The sequence below is a fragment of the Epinephelus lanceolatus genome, chromosome 11 (assembly GCF_041903045.1).
Source record: "Epinephelus lanceolatus isolate andai-2023 chromosome 11, ASM4190304v1, whole genome shotgun sequence".
Lineage (NCBI taxonomy): Eukaryota > Metazoa > Chordata > Actinopteri > Perciformes > Serranidae > Epinephelus > Epinephelus lanceolatus.
In genome coordinates, this window is record NC_135744.1 from 30,492,180 (window position 1) to 30,512,441 (window position 20,262).

The 20,262-nt window shown below is 39.7% G+C and overlaps 1 protein-coding gene across 1 annotated transcript in view; it reads right to left on the reverse strand.

Moving 5' to 3' along the window:
* rxfp2a (relaxin family peptide receptor 2a) overlaps positions 1–20,262 on the reverse strand; it is a 66,490-nt gene that overhangs the window by 14,319 nt on the left and 31,909 nt on the right. Inside the window, exons 6-12 of the mRNA XM_033609741.2 lie at positions 18,891–18,962; positions 15,653–15,724; positions 14,609–14,680; positions 7,707–7,781; positions 6,548–6,619; positions 3,700–3,771; positions 2,769–2,843 (exon numbers count right to left, since the gene is read on the reverse strand). Coding sequence (XP_033465632.1) covers positions 2,769–2,843; positions 3,700–3,771; positions 6,548–6,619; positions 7,707–7,781; positions 14,609–14,680; positions 15,653–15,724; positions 18,891–18,962 — 510 coding nt within the window. The remainder of the gene's footprint in view (positions 1–2,768; positions 2,844–3,699; positions 3,772–6,547; positions 6,620–7,706; positions 7,782–14,608; positions 14,681–15,652; positions 15,725–18,890; positions 18,963–20,262) is intronic.

Below are 20,262 nucleotides of genomic sequence, written 5' to 3' on the forward strand. Positions count from 1 at the left end.
CAGAGGTGTCAGTAGGAGTGATCTTTTCAGGAAGATTTTAATAAGTGAAAGGTATGAGTGTGCACACAAAATGGTCAGACTTTTATAATGCCTTTTCTTAATGTGCTTCATCTTTCCCAGAGAACATACTGAACAGGCAAAGCAATACAAGTTTTTACACAAATGACATTCTGACATGTCATAGCGGTAAAAGCACAAGTGTCAGTAACACGGATACCGAGACAGCTTCCATTTATACTTCTGTATCAACTTGCAGATATGTCAAAAAAGTTCCCTATGCTTCTGACAAACATAATTGGCACAAATATACTACCACTCTTTTAAATCGTCATTTTGACCCAGTTGCTCAAACTGTAATAATACAAAGAGTGATTTGTCAAAGAGTGTGGTGCTTTGTTCATGTTCTTTATTGTATTACAGCTGCTGCTATTGTAATCGATGTGCACTTAAAAATTCTGCCACATGACCTGCAAATCTGACTGTGGCTTGTGTGCCAAAACTGCTGCACGGCCTGGTGACATTCCTAGACATTGGTATGTAATATCATTATTAATGGCTGCATTACTCTCAGGTGTACTACTTCCTGCATCCTGCCAAGCCCATCAGGAAGCTGATGGAACAGAGCCATCATTTCCTGCCGATGATAAGTTAAAGTGTCTATTCAAAGATTCAAATTTCCAGACAAGCAAACTAACAAAGGTAAAAACACATTTCTTGTGAAAGTGTCCAAAATATTTTCGAGGAAACTGAATTTTCCAGTAGAGATGGCCCTTTGATCAACTTTGTCGTCTAAAACAGTTTTCACAGTGTGCACTGGTCCATTGGTATTTCTGTTTTTGTCTGCTCATACCTTTCACCAGTGATAAGAGAGGCAATCAGATCCTTTAAACCTCTTCAAGGTCCTGTGAAATTCACCAAAATCCACCTAAAACGCCTGTCCAAGGCACACCCAAAGTAAACTGACAGCTGTTCTTGTTCCATTTTTAGCATATGTTGTTGCATGGTCTCATTTGAAAAGTAACACCAAAGTTTTTTCCCCAACAGTCAGAGTCACTGTAAGTGCATCTGTCATTGAGTTATCCAAGTTTCAACACGCTGATTTTTTTTTTCTCTTTTTCGACTTTGCCTGAATATTTTCTTGCAAAATAGATGCTGCAGATGACTAGAACTGGGAGGTATTAGCTGGAAAACACAACTGGATCATATCATGAAGCCTCCCATAATCCAAATTCAAAGCAGATAACAGTATCACAGAAATTAAAAATTGTGCACGTTTTTTTAAGGCTCTGTCCAGGTGCTTTTCCAAAATAAGAGGGTAAAACATTGTAATGAATGTGTGATTATGGGTGGAAAAACTTATCAACACAGGCAGATATGGCTATTTACGAACTTATCATATATAAAACACTTCTAGAAAACCCAAATTGATAAGAAACACTGTGTTTTCCCCATTACGACAACAAACGAGCCATTTGTTTAATCATTTCTGTACATTCAAAAACAGTCTGTGAGGCCTGTTACCCAAAAGTGCACTCAAGGTCAGGAGTGTCATTGACTACAAGACCCATAAGCCTTGGGCGAAGTGGGCCAATTGCTGGGGCTTTAAATGCATTTTAACTACAGGAAATGTCAGTGATGTACAGTCCTTCAGCTCAGGCTATGGTTGGCTATGGAGGCCATGGCAACAACTCTGGAAGCTCCTAGTGGCTCAAGTGAGGTGTCAATGGAAAGGGCAGGAGTTTGGCTCCATTTTAGGGTGCGCCCATCGATTTGTTTGTATGTAGTGTGGATAATATGAACATTTGAAACAATGCAACGGTAGTTTATGGATATCTCTAGATGTAATAATAAGTTTAGACTAAATATTTTGCTGGATTTCGATCGTCTTGACGACTAGCAGTGTGTGGAAAACAACTAATAGCTGTGTAAGCAGAATTTCTGTCTGGATAATATCAATTTGTAGATTATAATAACGCTTCAAAGGTGAGTAGTAATTGTTTGTATGTTTTTTTGTCAGACAGAAGTGTTGACTGAACCTGCTGTGGTGGTTGACCCTTAAAATGGTCAACATTAATGTAACTTAGCTTTCAAACAATTTGTCATATGAATAAATCACTTACAAAAAAACAAATACAGCAGTTGTTTTATATATCTTAATCATCAAAAACGCCATAGGAGGACCAGTGGACAGGCTGTTGGATTTCTAACAGATACTACACTGTAAAAATACTTAATTACAACTCAAGTGCTGCATTTAAAACATTACTAAAAGCTGCAGTTAGTAACTTTTATAAAAATAACTTTTTGTCATATTTGCGGTGACTGTCACTATATTCTGATAGAAGGACATGAGACAGATAGACTGTAAAATAAAAAATCATATTAGATTTAAACCTGATTTAACCTGTTCAGACTTCGACCTGATTCTGACCCTAAAATGGAACAGAGATGACACTTGTGCTTTTCATTTCAAACTTAAGACTGAGTGCCAATTGTCAATGGCTTTTCAAATGTCAGTGTTTTGATTTCACTTTTACAACAGTGACATCTCTGACAGCAAAGTCCAACACGAGACAAAAGCTCTTTTTGTTCCACAAAAGAGTCTCTTTAATTTTCTGAGTTTCATCCTGTGGGAGGCATTAACAGTAAGATAAAGGCATGTTCTCTGAATCCAACCTGTTATTACACTTAATATACCAAAATCCCCTCCAATAATCCTCACATAATGAAGCACACCTCTCCTTGCAGCCAGACTATCAGTTACTTACAGTTTAAGGAGGGACTTGAAGAGGCTCTTAAAGGTGTTTTTCGGGAGCTCCTTGATCTGGTTGTTGGACAGATTCCTAAGTGCAGTGAAAGAGTGAGAAAAAGAAAAAGGAAATGCTAATTCTACAGACAAAAACAAATTGCAGATTCACTAACATTCATAGTTTACTCATTCATTACCAAACATGGCTACAGGGAAGATACTGAAGCACATGTGTTTCCTATTTATAGGAGATTACCCAGTGGTCTTGATCTACATGATTTGGTAGGGATATATCAGAATATCAAATATTAACAGAATAAATGTCAGCAGGACAAAATTAACAAAACTAACACTGCAGTTTTATACACTTTAATGTGAATTCTTGCCGATTTATTTCTTGTTTATCATTTTAGATTCATTTTGAATTTATTTTGTTTGTAAATCATTTATTGTTTAAACAAACTTGTTATTTTCATTGAACACACTGCTTTCTTATTTTCCATCCAACAACATAATAATCAACATAATCAACCATCAAAAACAGTAAAATATCATTTACATAAACCACCAACCCAGACATTATGAGCTCACATTGTAATAATATCATTTAACAGATTTCATTAAGATTGACTTTCATCCTCAGTGACAATAAACAACAGTTCTCATTGTTTGATCATTCACATTTGAATAAAAAGCTGAAAACAATGTTTTACGATTATGTTTTTTTTAGTAAGAGAATTGTGTAAAGCTGATAAAGATCTGCAAGTGGGTTAGAAATTAATTAAATTTGAGTCAGACTGTGAAAATCCACTTTCAAACGGATACAGCAGAGCTTTGAAAGATTCTCAGAGAGACATTTTAATTTCCACTGAAACCCAGTGATTGATTAGATTAACTGTCTCTTGTTATCATTTAATGATACAGGTACAGATAAACTGGCTGATACTCACAGTTCAGCCAATTTCCACAGAGACTGGAAGGTGTTTTCAGGAACTCTTCTGATCCTGTTGTCCATCAGTAACCTGAACAGGACAGAGCTGTTGTCAGAAACCATGTGCAGGGTGGTGGATCACTGCTGGGATTGGATGCAATCGCGTATGTTGCAGTAGCGCTATCTATTCCCACAGTGCTGCTCCCTGACTCAATGCTGACTCAAACAGCTCTAATTGGAAAAAAACAAGAGTTTCCACATTGTATATGAAACTTTTTTAACCTTGTCTTGCCCATACAAATTCATATATTCACATTTAGATTCTGCCAAAAACTACAGACCAACACTGAGGCAGATGTCAGATATATGCCTCGCTCAAGGACAGCTTAACAGTGCTGATAAGGGACACGCAAGCAGTACTCTTGTACTTAATTGTCTCGGGGTCAAAGTGACAAAACTGACAAGATTCAATATGACACCTGAGCACAGAAACATGAAGCTGGATTGACACATTTTATACTCGCTCTGAGGCCGAGTGGTTTTTATCTGACTTTCTGTCAATTCTATTATGACCACAAATTTTTATTATGTTTGAAACATGATGACAGAGATAAACAGAGATGCTCAGTGTCGCACGAACACATGCAGCTCAAAGATTCATAAAAATGAAAAGCACTGTACGGCCAAACAAAACCATGAGCAGATTGAAATCCCTCCTCGACTCAAACTATGTTTCTTTCCCAAGAGAAATGACTACTGTACCTTAGAAGGTTTTAAAGTACCCATCTGTTATTAACACTGTAACACAGCTTGGAGATAAAAGCTTAAAGAAAAGCCTCAGGTCCATTCTGGATTAGAGGTCTTCAGATGGCAGCTTTAGTACAAAAGGCTGGTCCATGCTAATATTCTGTTTGCCTTTTAAGGTCAGTGAGTTCTCTTCAATCACATTTAAACACAATTCATTATGAAGACCCCAATGAGACTTAAATTAAAATTGTTTTACGTGTTGAAAATGTTTAAATACCTTGGTTCTTGCAGAGCAAACTTTTAACTCTCCTTTTTAAAAGAGCTAAATGAAAGAAATATTATCATATGAATCACTGATAGGTGCCATAAAAGGTTTGCAGGTCTCTTCTGTGTCTGCAGTTACTGGATGTCAGCACAGTTTGAGGGCTTGCAGCTCCTTGTTTGACCCATTTCTTAGTAATGTGATCGAACAGTGCACGCTGCTGAGCACTTGTTGTTGATGATCCGTAATAGAAATTAATTTAAGTAGACAAGTGTGTGTATCTGTGTGTGAAAGAGCGGAACACTAAACTGTAAACAAGAATTCACAGTTGTAATTGATTTGTCTTTATCATTATTTTCCTAATTGATAATAACACAAAGGGAACAAGCCGAATGAACTCTGCACCACGAAGAAGAGTTGAGGAAAAGTAGGAAAGTCTATATATATATATATATATTGTATTTTGTCTTAGGATAAAATATGAAATAAAGCAGGAACATCAAAACCAGATTGTGTTCATGCACCCCTGAATCTTTAGGAGTCCAGAGTAGCTCATAGTCCTTAAGATGCAATGGTAATGACGAAAACTCTGTCTGTGGCTCTGTTCCACGTTTTTCTCTTCACTGACTCGGTCAATCCATGTGAAATTTGGCACAGTGGTAGAGGGTCATGGGAGGATGCCAATGAAGCAATATTACATCAATTAGCCAAAGGGGGGCACTATAGCAACCAATTGAAATTGCAAACTTTGAATGGGCATATCTCATGCCTTGGATGACGTAGAGACATGAAACTTTGCACAGAGATGCCTCTCCTCATGAGGAACACTTAAAATCGATCTCTTCCTAGGAAGTTTGACTGATCTGCATGAAACTGGGTGAACATAATCTAGGGACCAATATCTAAAGTTCCCTCTTGGCAAAAGTTGGAAAACTTACTAAAACTGAGCTTCTATAAGGCAATGAATATTGCGGAGGGCGTGGCTCATCACATAAAGGTGTATAACATCTCAAGGGTTTCACCGATCACCACGCTACTTTGTAGGCATATGACCACACATAATCTGAGGGGACCCCTCCATTATTGACCCCATCAAACAAAATGGGGGCGCTAGAGAGATAATTTCTTATCTAGGCCTAACCGCCATATCGATTTTTACTAAACTTGGTAGATATGTAGAACAGGACGCCTCAAGGTGACTGGAGAAATTTAACTCTAATTGGCAACTGGGTGGCGCTATAACAACAGAAACATGCTTAAAAATTGCTAAAATGTGAACAATTGCTGTGGCTCCCCCTGTGGCTGAATGTTTTGGGGGTTTTTTCTCATTTTTGGTATGACAAAGTCAGTGTGTCATTCTGTCTGTCCCATGTTTTTCTACTCACTGACGTGGTCAATCTATGTGAAACTGCACATAGGCATTGAGAACTGGCATAGGTAGAAGGTGACAAAGCTATGGGTATGGACTAGTTTGAATTAATACATAAACTGTTGAGGAACACATACTAACAGATATACTGCCAAATTTTTGAGGACTAATTAAGTTTAACTACTGTGCAAGAAGAGTAAAAAAAAAAAGGTGATTAGAGCTGAATGTAAATAGAACTTTATGACATAAACCACATTCATGCTCACTTGAGGAAGTTTTCTTTGTAAAGACAATATGGCACCATTGATGGCCAAAACACAATTGCCAGTGCGTCATCCCAGCAGACAGGAATACACCTATAGTTTGCAGTTCATCTTTTAGGAAACCTTAAAAGTTTCCTAAATGGAAACAGGGCTTAGGACTCTGATAAACTCCTTGAAGTGATTGTGTTCCAAACATACTTGGGCTATTATCACATTTAATACTCACAGAACTTCTAGTTTGCTGCAGGTCTTCAAGATCGAGTAGTTGAGAGTTTCAATCTGGTTTCCCTCAAGATCCCTGAGAGCAGAAAAAAGTGGCGGGGGAACATGGTGTGTTCGCTTTTACTAAGATGGGGTTTTCACATGTAACAAAAAAACGTTATTCCCAATGAGCATAAAAGCAAATAGAATAGAATATACTGGTGTTGGAGGGGAAGAAAAAGAGAAAAATATAATGAGAAAGCAATAAAGTGACAGACTGTTTGCTTTAGAATTTACAGGAATACTTCAGTCTCCAAATGGTCATTTATATTTCAATTAGTGTTACCTTAAATTCAGGATTTTTCTCACATGCCCGAAGGTGAAAGTAGAATCCAAAAACAGAAAAAAATTCTTAGAATAAATTGAGTGTAAGACTTTATACAACATTTTTATTGAGTGAAACAACCATGTACAAACTCTCACAAAACTTGAACAATAAAATCCATGTCTCATTCATCCAGTTGTACGCTCATTACTTCCCAAACATATGCATTTTCACAAAAAAAATAAACAGCAGAGGTGCACTATTCAGAGACTGTTTTGCAAAAATGTTTTAAATGGTTAAGTTTTTTGGGGAAAAGATGTTTTGATATAGTTTTGCTGTTGTTAAACTTGGACCCCTATGACTTCAGTTTATCAAGAACGTTTGCTTTTTCTCAATTCTTTGCACACTGTGGAGGCATGAGAGAAAAACACAGTTATCTTCCCCAATTCAATGTAACATTGGGTGGATAATTGTTATACATATCATTTTAGGGAATGAGGTATTCCTTTAAAGAAGTGGAGCAAGTATGAGTGCTGCCATGAAAGCTACAGATACTTTGAGGCCATTATTAGCGTCAGACTCATCTGCCTCACTGACCCAAAATAGTCAGTCAAGCTGACAAACCACAGTGACACTGGCTAAGGATGCGTCACCTCTTACATAGTCTGGAGGACATACTTGATCAGCTATGTAACCACACTGTTACTTGTCGCCATCATTTGTTTTAATGTATGCACACAAACATAAAACACACACACATCCGTCTGTCTGATAAATTATTTAGTGCACACATCTACTGAATCACACACATGCCCTACACACCTGCACACACACAAGTACACTGTCAGAGCAGACTCACAGCCAGTCCAAGGCAGGCATGTGTTGACAGAAGCTTGGGTGTGGAAGCTGCTGCAGCGAGGTGCCCACCATGGATCTGACGAGAGAGGGAAAACATGTTACTGAAACACAAAGATTCCCCTCCACACAGCAGGAGCTCTCACCATTACAGAGCAGAGGTGATGCACTGTTGCAACTGCTTGTATATCTGGAAACAAAACATCCGTAACGTGTTTTGAAAAAGAAAGAATAGACTGATGATCTCAGTGCATGAACATCTTCCACTGATGTCTAATTCTATTAACTTCAAACACTAATGCTGCAAATATAAAGAAATAAATGGACGTCATTCAACCATTGTCCTGCAAAAATAGAGTAAAGGAATACCATGTCTGCTAGAGGAAATACAATAGCAACCTTTAATACCTTATGTATTGAAAGCATCCAGTGGTAATCCTAGATTCTGGGGGGCCCAAGCAAAGAGGGCCATTGAGGCCCTGACGGTTGTGCTGACGGTTACACCTAATGTATGTATGACATTTACACATAGCTGGCTAACTGTCCTAACTAATGGTATCCGAGTGTCATACAGTAGCTGGAGGAGGATCCAATTATGTTGTTTTTGAGGCAGCAGTGGTGCCCTGTGTTGTGCCTCTATGGGAAGTAAAAAGGGGTCTATAGTTGCAAAGTATGTCAAAAGTAGTGGCTGTCAGGGGTGCCTTTTCCCAAAAATGGTTTGCCTTGAAGAGGCTTCCAGTCACCCCTCTGTCAGCTTTGCTAAATTTATGCTAAATTCATGCTAAAGTTATGCTAAAGTTGTGCTAAATTTAGGCTCCAAAGTCTATTTTGCAAGTGTTGGTGGTGCTTTTTGTGGTTGGCTTTTGACAGTGGTGGCGTTTGGCTGCCAGTCATTCATTGGGATGAGAACCCACCAGTCTGTAACCATTCCTTCTGCTGATTTCTGCTGGCTGGCTACTAATGAGCCTGGCTGAGGTTTTTTTTTTTTTTTTTTTTTTTTTTAAAGATATTTTTTGGGCATTGGGCGGAACCGGGGGGGCTAGGGGGGCCATGGCCTGGGTAACTTTTGTACTCTGACATAGAGGGCTGCATTGGGATTGGGTCCTGCCGGGTCCCCATTAAACAGCAGAAGAAGAAGAAAAAGAAGAAGAAGAAGATGTAGCCTAGCGACAGGATGTCAACACAGGAACTTGGTGCACATGCATGAGCGTTTCCACTCCATATTTATTCATAAATGGACGAATATGCCCTGAACCAGCTTTCATACCAATTTGCCACTTGCTCCACCTGTCTGTCTGTCTGTCTGTCTGTCAGCTCCATCTGTCATGAGACAAACATGAAAGAAGACATGCAGTTTACTGTGTTTCAGTGACGAGCTGTCATTATGCGCGACTATTACGCACGTCTGCGTGCTCTTTATAACTCACTGTGTGAACCTATATGTTGCATAATAAAGATTTGCCCCCTCGTAATTTTTAACCGCCCCCTCAGTAACTTCATCCTGGCGCCGGGCTTGCCTTAACCTCAATCACTGCGTGATTATATAAAGGTAGAAAAATAAATAAAATACAGAGGAGGAGAACAGAATATGAAACAGCCTTTATTTCATTAAAAACTAAATGAAAACAACGAAATAGGAGTGCTATTCCTGACCAGTGCGTCGAAAGACATGCAGACCAGGGAAACGAAACAAACAACCCCATGAATCTCTTTATTAATAGCCTATAAAATGACGTGTTTTCTCCTGCGGGACGGGAGAAGACACAAAATTAATGCATCTCTATTATTGTGCGGGCATAAATTCTCAGAGTTTTGCGGGAGCGGGCGGGAGCGGACATACACATTGCGGTTGCGGGCGGTAATGGTCAGAAATTCAGTGTTCTGGTTACTTTTCAGTAACTACGCAGCTGCGCTTGTTTTGTTGTTGGGTGTGTGTGTGTGTGTGTGTGTGTGCAGCTCTGCACATCAGTCTGATATGAGTGCTGACTTGTGATGATAATGAATATGATGTTGATTTAGATTCAAGGCAGCAAGATGAGTTTTGGTTGTGGTTGTGGACTGGATCTACTTTGTTGTTTGCTATAGTTTCATCTGTGCGTTTATATGTAAATAGGCTTGGCCTGTTGTGTGTGAATGTTAGAGTGGGATCAGAGGGGTTAATCTGAGCAAGCATGTGTTCGTGTTCATGCGATATGTGATCACATCTGCATAATCAAACAAATACCAAATTGCTCCTTGTAATGGGTTACCCCATACCAGGTAATTTAGAAGTCAGTTTTAAGTCTCTGCAAGAACTGAATGAACAGAAATGTTTGCCTGGCTGGAGGAGAATCAATCTAAAAGCCTTTGCTTTGAAAAACGAGCGGCAATAAACATGTGGAAAAAAAATGGAATGACATTTTCCTGTGAAGAGTCACAGTAGTATCAGTTTTCGGTTTAAAACCAACTATTAAATATTTTTGGTGGCACATTACAGACAGATGTGAGGACAGACAAAACAGCGACCTGGGACAGGGGGGCTGCACAGATTAATGGAGAAACCAAAAGACAGACATATGGTCACTTCTGTGCGGGTGTAACCCCCGGAGGTACACATGCTCTTTGAAGGAGTCAGACAGAGTGAGTGCACATTTATAAAAGGCCTTTTATCTTTTAAAATTCAAATGTTAAAAGGTAATTCATTGAAATGGGAACCTGTTGTGTACAGGGAGGGAAACACTGAGAGATCGAGTCAAGTGGAGAGATGAACTGTGGGATGACAGGTGTGAAGCAAAGGATAGTGTCAGGGGATGAGACGTCAACACACACTGGGGGGAGAAGGTCTCGCTATTATGCAAAGAACAAGACAGACGGCTTATCCAAGACAGATCAGTGAAGCACTAGTCTTGCTCACCAGACCTTTCTCAAGAAAAGAAAGGTCTGGCTGGGCCGACTCTCACTTTGAGATTGGAGAAAAAAATGCCCCGGCTGCTTGTATTTCTTTTAACCAATCACAATCGTTCTGGGCGGTGCCACAGCAACGGTGCGCTTGCAAAAATATTGCCGGGGGGAAACAGGTTTTGGTGTAACACGCCCACAAAAATATCGCCTACAGGACGCGAACCATGGCAGAAAAATGGCTACATCCCCGCAAGATCAAACACCACAAAAGTTAGTAAAGGACGTGTTGAAAACGGTTGAAAACTGCTACACAACCGGAGGTGGTAGGGCGGGACTTCAGTGGGTGGCGCGTTCCGCCCAATGAGAGGCTGATCTCTGCAGCGAACTTCCGCCCACTCAGACTAGTGAAGCAGTGACTGAATGGAGATGAGGGAAGTGAGACATAAAGGAGAGTAAAACTGACAGAAGTGTGACTCATTCTGTGAAGATGGAAATAGAGCACTTTGGTCAACAACTGTTGTTTTTTAAAGGTGCTTTAAAGATATATTAAAGCCCCTACAAGGAACTTTCATTTTGAGTTGATTTTGGCGACCCTGTGGACAAAAGCGGTAGCGTTTTGCCGGAATGAAGCCTACATTTGCCATGAGCTCTAGCGTGTATTGTCGTAAAGACGCTTACCTGGCTCGCACATGTGTTTGTTTTGGGGATGAATGAAACAACAAGACGGGAAAACTAGTGACTGTTTATAGGAGTCACTAAATGTAAGCAGCTAGGTAAGATGACGTGTGCCGTCTGAGTGCCGTAAATTGCTTCATCCTGGAAGCGACCTGGGGCGGACCCAGAGACAGTTTCCTAAAGGTATGGATATACACTATATAGAAATATCTTATCTTCACACCGATGGTCTCATTTGCACAGACATCAGCAGAAACGAGAGACTTTTGCATATCCAGTTAAAAGTTCCTTGTAGCAGCTTTAAGTTATGAAATAAACAAAATTAAATTGCCAGGGGAGAGATCTGACATCCACTATAAGACTCCACTGACTCGCTTAATATTTGACCACCACTGTAACACAAAGACATGACAGAGGATTAAAATGAGGTGTGAAATTCAACAATGCAAATTATTCACAGAGAACAACTTAGCCCACATTTGACAAGTGCGTATGCTCCTTATCTTCTCTGGCGGAAAATCAATTAAAGAAAACAGAGAAAAAGTTCCAGCATGCCTCTTGAATCTCAAGCACCACATGTTTTATATGGGCTTTTGTGAATTGATCTACAGGATATCTAAAAATTAATAGACATGTATATTTGTGGCCTGACCACAGACTGTAAATACAGATAGATGACATGACCCCAAAACTGAAGCCAAAACATCTCCATTACCCCCTGGTGGCTGGCTGCAGTACAGGTCATAAACCCTGGCCCCTCCATGTCAGCCGATGCGACATGCAACACACTAAAACAATCAAAGTACATTTCAAATTTACCCATCTAATGTAGCTGTTATCACGGTGCTGTATGTTCAAGAGTTTGTTTTTCAGCAACACATTCTCACTCCAACCTCGTCACATATCGACGTTTGGTCATGGACTTTCCACGTCCAGATATGATGTGCAAGGTACCCTGGGTGCATTGGTTGTTGATGTTCTGGGATGGTGGGTCAAGTTCTGCCTGTTACATGTATTGCATGCTTCTTTCAAAATATACAGTCAGGTCCATAATTATTTGGACAATGATACAGTTGTTGTCATTTTGGCTCTGTACACCACCACAATGGGTTTTAAATGAAACAATGAATACCTGCTTAAAGTGCAGACTCTCAGCTTTCATTTAAGGCTTTTTTCAAAAATGTAGTATGAACCGTGTAGGAATTACAACCATTTCTTCACACAGTCCCCCGACTTTAAGGGCTCATAAGTATTTGGACAAACTAACATAATCATCAATTAAACAGTCAGTTTTAATACTTGGTTGCAAATCCTTTACAGTCAATGACTGCCTGAAGTGTTGGACCCATAGACATCATCAGATGCTGGGTTTCTTCCCTGGTGATGCTCTGCCAGCCCTTTACTGCAGCCGTCTGCACTTCCTGCTTGTGTTTTGGGTGTTTTGCCCTCAGTTTTGGCTTCAGCAAGAGAAACGCATGCTCAGTTGGATTCAGGTCAGATGATACGACTTGGCCATTGCAGAACATTCCACTTCTTTGCCTTAAAAATGTCTTTGGTTGCTTTTGCAGTATGCTTCAGGTCAATGTCCATCTGCACTGTGAAGCATCGTCCAATGAGTTTTGAAGCATTTAGTTGAATCTGAGCAGATAATGGTGCCCCAAACACTTCAGCTTTCATCCTGCTGCTCTTGTCAGCAAGACAAGACTTCACTAGAATAAATACAGAGGGTTTATCACAAGATGCAAACCATTGGTTAGCCTTAAAAATGGAAGGCCAGATTAGAGTTTGTCAGAAACCATCTAAAAAGCCTGTACAGTTGTGGAACAGCATACTATGGACAGATAAAACAAAGATCAACTACCAGAATGATGGGAAGACAAGAGAAGGAAGAAGGGAAGGAACTGCTCATGATCCAAAGCACACCACCTCATCAGTGAAGCATGGTGGAGGTACTGTTATGTCATGGCCATGTACGGCTGCCAGTGGAACTGGTTCTCTTGTATTTATTGATGATGTGACTGCTGACAAGAGCAGCAGGATGAATTCTGAAGTGTTTGGGGCACCATTATCTGCTCAGATTCAACCAAATGCTTCAAAACTCATTGGACGATGCTTCACAGTGCAGATGGACATTGACCTGAAGCATACTGCAAAAGCAACCAAAGACATTTTTAAGGCAAAGAAGTGGAATGTTCTGCAATGGCCAAGTCATATCATCTGACCTGAATCCAACTGAGCATGCGTTTCTCTTGCTGAAGCCAAAACTGAGGACAAAACACCCAAAACACAAGCAGGAAGTGCAGACGGCTGCAGTAAAGGGCTGGCAGAGCATCACCAGGGAAGAAACCCAGCATCTGATGATGCCTATGTGTCCAACACTTCAGGCAGTCATTGACTGTAAAGGATTTGCAACCAAGTATTAAAACTGACTGTTTAATTGATGATTATGTTAGTTTGTCCAAATACTTATGAGCCCTTAAAGTTGGGGGACTGTGTGAAGAAATGGTTGTAATTCCTACACGGTTCATACTACATTTTTGAAAAAAGCCTTAAATGAAAGCTGAGAGTCTGCACTTTAAGCAGGTATTCATTGTTTCATTTAAAACCCATTGTGGTGGTGTACAGAGCCAAAATGATGACAACTGTATCATTGTCCAAATAATTATGGACCTGACTGTACTTCCGTTTTCATAGGAAATTTATCGTTTACTTACAGTCTCTTTCAAAACTTATGCAATACATCGATACGGGGTGAAAGTCAGTGTTTGTTGGACCCATCAACCACCCCTTCCGCCAACCCTACTTGGACTTTCGGCACCTCAACTTTTGTTCTTGTTCTATTACAGTCATCGGTCATGTATCATGCCAATGTTAAAGGACCCCTTTTTTGTTGGTTTCTGACACCGCAAGTCACTGTCCGAGCGCCAGATTTCGACAACAACCCTGTGAGAGGCAGGGTACATCCTGGACAGGTCGCCAGACTATCACAGGGCTACCACATAGAGACAGACAACCATTTACATTCACATTCTCACTAACAGGCAATTTAGAGTCACCAGTTAACCTGCATGTCTTTGGACTGTCGGAGGGAGCCAGAGTACCTGGAGAAAACCCACACTGACACGGGGGGAACATGCAAACTCCACGAAGAAGGGTGCCAGCTGGCTGGCAGGTACAAACCTTGAACTCTCTTGTAGTGAGGTGACATTGCTGGGTGCTGCACCACAGCTGAAATCATCATCCTACAATTCTCATCTTCGAAAACTCAGAAAAAGTTGGCCTAACTTTGACATTGAGATCAGCCAGAACTGAAATAAAAGATTTTAAGAGAAAAAAAAAGATGCAACTCACAGGTACATGAGGGACTGGAGCCCGATGAAGGTGTCCTGGGATAAGCTGCTTAGAGGGTTATGATCCAACACCCTGACACAAAAAAAATATTTATTAAAGTTATAACAACGATGGATCAACATTTTGGGAAATATGCTCATTTGGTTTCCTACCAAGAACTACACGAGAAGATCAAAACAACTCTCATTACTGAGAGCTGAATATGAAGCTACACCAGGAGATGATTAGCTTAACTTACCATGGAGACTGGAGACAGGGGAAAAATAACTAGCCTTGGTCTGTCTGAACATTAAAAAAATCTTCCCTCAAGCACTTCTAATATTGAACTAATATTGAACACGTTCTTGCAAGAAAAATACTGGTGCAAGCGTAATATTTGGCATATACTGTATACGTGGGAAAGGTTTCAATCTTACTCTGCAAGGAAATGAAGTGTACTTCCAAAACTGTAAGAATTTTTCTATAAGGAATTAATCTGAGCTGTTTGTACAAAGGTAAAGTGAAGCACTGCTTGACAACGACACCATGCACACATAAAAAACACATAGGCATCTCACAATTTAGAGTTGCTATTGTGAAACTAATACGCAACACCGGTGGACCAATGTAGCTATGAAACATTTCGATTTGAGACTGAGTTGGTGATGAGAGCAAATGAATACAACTCTCCAGCTCTTCTTGCAACCCAGATGACTCTCAGAACATCGAGGGGATTTTTGTTTTCAGGAAGGACCCTAAGCCACAAATCTAATTGTGAAAGGAATTTCCAGATGCTCATGTGCTGTATGGGTCAATCTGTCATCTATATCTCAAATTTTAATAAAACCAGACAACCCAAAAACGGAGCATGAGCACCCCATACAGACGCATGATGACTGCCAGAACTAAGTGTGTCCTTGAATGCGCTCAACAGCCACACAGTGTCCTTCCAGCTACATCAATATAAAGCCACAGCTGAGTACAAAATGCAATGACTTCCTCATGTGTAGGTGCAAGTGTGTGTGTGTGTGTGTGTGTGTGTGTGTGTGTGCGTGTGTTACTCACAGCCACTCTAACTGATGGAGATCCCTGAACACACCAGGACTGAGGGAGGATATCAAGTTGTCACTGAGAAACCTGAGAGGAAGAGCAAGAAGCAGAAAAAGAGAGTTATCTTCTATTCTCTGACTCCAAAATATTATATTACATTACAAGCATTAACAGTAAAATAAATCAGCTTCTCAAATGTCAGGATTTGCTGCCTTTTTTTGTTATCATGTTTGGTTTACTTTTTCTGCAGATGCATGTTTATAAAAAGACAGTGAGAATATAAAAGTTTGAACGTTGTGCATGAGAGGTTAGGGGCCAAAAATGGCTTATGAAGGTGCCTCCTCGATAAAATAACAATAGCCATATGCAAAATTTATATATACATAAGTAGAGATGTGCAACAAAGAAATCAATGAAAATTATAGCTGCTGCGCAGCGATGGGTCGGGTCCGGGCATTTTTAGGCAATTCTGAGCAACAAGCAGAAGAATTGGAAGACATTTAGGAATTTAGCAACACAATCTGCCTTTGGCATCAGCTGAGGCTTGAACTCACAACCTCTGAGACTAAGAATCAATTTCTATCTCACTGAGCTAATTAGTCAGTGATAATTCATGTGTAGCTTCACAAATTGACTAAGCCAGACGTGCAGGTTTAGCAGCCGTCCATGCATGGAAAAGCAGATTTCAAACCACTGTAAAAAATTCAGTTATCGAAACAAAAATCTGAAAATACACATATTGCATCTAGACAGCATGGAGATGTTGGTAATTTATTTTAACAATGATTGATTTGCTCCATAAGTGAAAAACTGATGTTTAAATTTGCCATTTTTACATTGACTCCAATTGTTCACATTAGAGCAAAATTCAAAATGCTGTCAAAAATTCAGTTTTTGAGATAAAATTCTGAAATTTGCCACACATCTACCATGACTGTAGAATTTTGTCTTTTTTCATGAACACTGAAGATTTATTTAACAAGAATTTGCATGTATATGTTTACAGTACCGTTTACAGTCAAACATTTTGATGCACTGTAGGCTCAATTTTTGATAAATCAAAAATCTGAGAAACATAGTTTGTGTAGGACAGTCTGAAGATGCTCTGTAGCAAGTTTGGTGTCAATTGAGCAAAAATTGTGGGAGGAGATGGGTTTAAGAAGTTTTACAGTTTTTGAAACAAAAACAGTGATGAACTTCATAATTTTTAATAGGTTGTACAAAAGTTTCTTCAGTATTGGGGCTACAGTTTGATGAAAGTTGTGAAGTTGTAGTACGTATGGTTGATTTGTTATGAATTTTCAAAGTTATGAACTTTAGACGCTTGCTGTAGCGCCACCATCAGGGCTATTGGCTTGAGTTTACAGCTGAGGATATCTGGCATGAGACTGTACCTTTGTGCAAAGTTTGGTGAGTTTTCACCCATGGGAAGTATGATTTCCTCAGAAGAAGAAAGAAGAAGAAGAACTAGGATTACAATAGTGTCCTGGCAGCTTAGCTGTCCAGACCCTAATCAAACTGAATATCTTTTGGTCCTGGATTTTTGGTCACACAAATCTAGTTGTGTTGGGCATCGGGCACTGTGTTTCTACATTTCATAGACTAAATCATTGATGGATTTAAAAAAAAATAAAATAACAAGGGTATTAATCAATCTTGACAGAAAATCATTGCTGCCTTCATACACAGTTGCAGACAGCTACACCTCACTGTAGCAAAAATGACCTCAACAGCTTTTTTGTGACCCGAACATGCTCTCTCATGTAAGGTGTGTTTGGACTGGCATTAATAAACAGCATAAACAGATTTTAGTTAATGTTAACTCAACTTATGATGCCTGGCATCCTTCCAATACTGACTTTATTCCTTTGCTTTCCCTTGTGTGCCATCTCAAACTTGCATCATGTCACTGGAGTCAGTTTGGAGTAAAAAAAAAAAAAAAAACTCAAAGGAGAACAAAGGAATACTTCACACATCTATTTTCAAACAGGTGTGTAGGAGAGGGATGAGCAGAACACAAATGAGTTTGCCTGACGTAGGTCTACACGATGGCTTGAGTTGCAAAAACATGACTTGAGGTGTTTTTATTAACAAAAATAGTGAGAAAACAAAATCAAGGACGTCCACAGCAAAACAGAAAATCCCCCAAAAAATGTATACTTTTTCAGAAACACCAACCTGTCCGATCAACACTGTAATGAAACTAAACTCTAATGTGTGTTTTATTTCCTCAGCATTGTATTGTATTGCGGTGTATGTAGAATTGCGGCTGGGGCTTTACTGTGGTGCGTGCACTCACCAAATTGAGAGGGGTAAATAATGTGTGTGGCTAACCATGTGTGAGCATTTCACCGAGTGCCATCTTTACCATGTGCTGCCCGTACTCAGTGACGACTCTTCGTCACATCACCAAAATGGTCCAGCATTAAAATCATTATTTATTTATTGTTTTTTACCTCCAAAGTCATGCAGACTGTTTTTGCCTTTACCACCCTGTTGGCCAGGTGACTCATACTCCTTAACTGGAAACACCCTCAACCTCCATCTCACAACAGGTGGGTGAAAGAGCTGTTACTGTCCTTAGACTTGAAAAGCTTAGATTTTCCCTCAATGGCTCCCTAAACTCATTTGAAAAGACTTGGAGACCTCTCTTCCACAAGTTGTGTTCTATGGATACGAAATAACCAAGAACTGCTTTGTGGATAAACACACCATATGATATTAATAACTATTTCAGAAAAATAAAATCCATATACAGTAGTTGTTACAGGAGCAATTAAAGGGGAACTCCACCCATTTTCAAAATTCATACATGTTAGTCCTATGGTCTAAGAGAGTCCAAAAATGTTAGTAAATCTGAACAACTCTCTTCCAAATCAAAAAGCTAGACTGCTAAAACTCAAATTTGTGATGTCATCATGTATATAGTCTGGTGGTGCTCCACAGAAACTGAATCATGAATGATGTTAGAGAGCACCCAGGGGAATGTTCTGAGTATGTGGGTACACTTTCTGTTTCAGAATTGAGAACACTACAATAGAATAAGGCTCAATTGGTTATCAAAAAGAAAACATTAATTCAGACTTCATACTTGACGACATCTCAAGTTTTCTCTGGTTTCTGGGTTTGAGAGAGAGTGCCTTATGCTCACAAATATTGATTGAACTTCCCGGTCATGGAAATAAACACTAGAATTGTTCATTTTGGCGGTGTTCCTCTTTGACATCATTAATGAAGTGAGCAGGGTACTTACAACCTCTTCAAACTGTGCAGGCCCCTGAAGGCATGTTTGGATATGATCTGGAGGCTGTTGTTTTGCAAGAACCTGAAAGCAGATTACAAAAGTCAGAATTCATCCAAAGTTTTACTGCTCTAACTGTTACTCTCTTTAATGCAGTGGTCCCCAACTGGCCAAGCCACGGGGTCCAGATCTCTTCTTAGTCATGGTTCAAGGTCCACACAGTGAAGTATATTCAACGTTATTGCGTTTGGCCATGTCGTCAAGCTAGTTTGCTGTCTCTGTCATGTGGCTGCCCATTAGTCACTCACTCTACAGCAGGAAATGGCGCTTTGACAAAAAAGCTATGCGTTAGAAATTCACTGTACTTAAAAATAAAGTGTGCAAACCTGACATGTTCACTTGCGGTCCATCTACCATGGACCTGCAACCCACTTTTGGACCGCAATGCACCCATTAGGAACCACTGCTTGAATGCATGCAAACACCAGAGTAAGATGTGAAAGTGATTTAAACCCCGTTGTCAGAATTGTATCATTATTACTATTCGCTGCACAAGCATTTCTTTTCCTTTTAACACTTCAGTAAGAACGACAGGATGATACCCTCATCAGCATATTCTCCACCAACACAGAGGACAGTCATCTGCAGGGGGACAAACAGTTGCTCAGACGCAAATTATGACCCTTAAAAACCCTTAAAAAGACAGAAATAACACGCCAGTAATTACTAACTTTTGGTCCTTTATCTAAGCTCAGAGATGTGTAACTTTCAATTTATTTTTTTTGGCCAGTAAATATGTTTGTAAATGTGCATAACCCTTACCAATTAGATTCTGCAGACAGACTCACATGATAAAAACTCTTTATAGTTGTCAACATCATTGTACAATCTTCAGAATTAGCCTCATTCAGTACAAGAGCACAAAACCCTTTCAAAAATAGAATTACAAAAGCCAACGCAAAAAGAGAAAGCTTCAGTTCTTTAGTCCATTTATCGTTCACCATTTGAGCCTCATACTTAATCTACTGGCCCCATTTATAGTCTTGTAAACCTGTGATGTGCATCACTCTATCTTGTCATGAAATTTTGATGAACAACCAGCCTGACACCAATGTGTGAGCATATATGGGAAACTAAATCTAATCATAGTAAATGCATTGAGAGCTTGATGATTAGAATGGATATATCATGTCAGTGTTGACAGGCCGAGCTGTGTCTGGTATTTGTCATGATGATTTATGAGGCAGCGTGATGCAAATGGCACCAGACATGATGCATAGTTGATAATAAAAACTGCATTAGAAAAGGGTTTGGAAAAAAAACTCGGAGATGTCAGAGAGACTTGTAACTGTCCCTCTGGTTGCCTCATAATCAGCTGACAGCA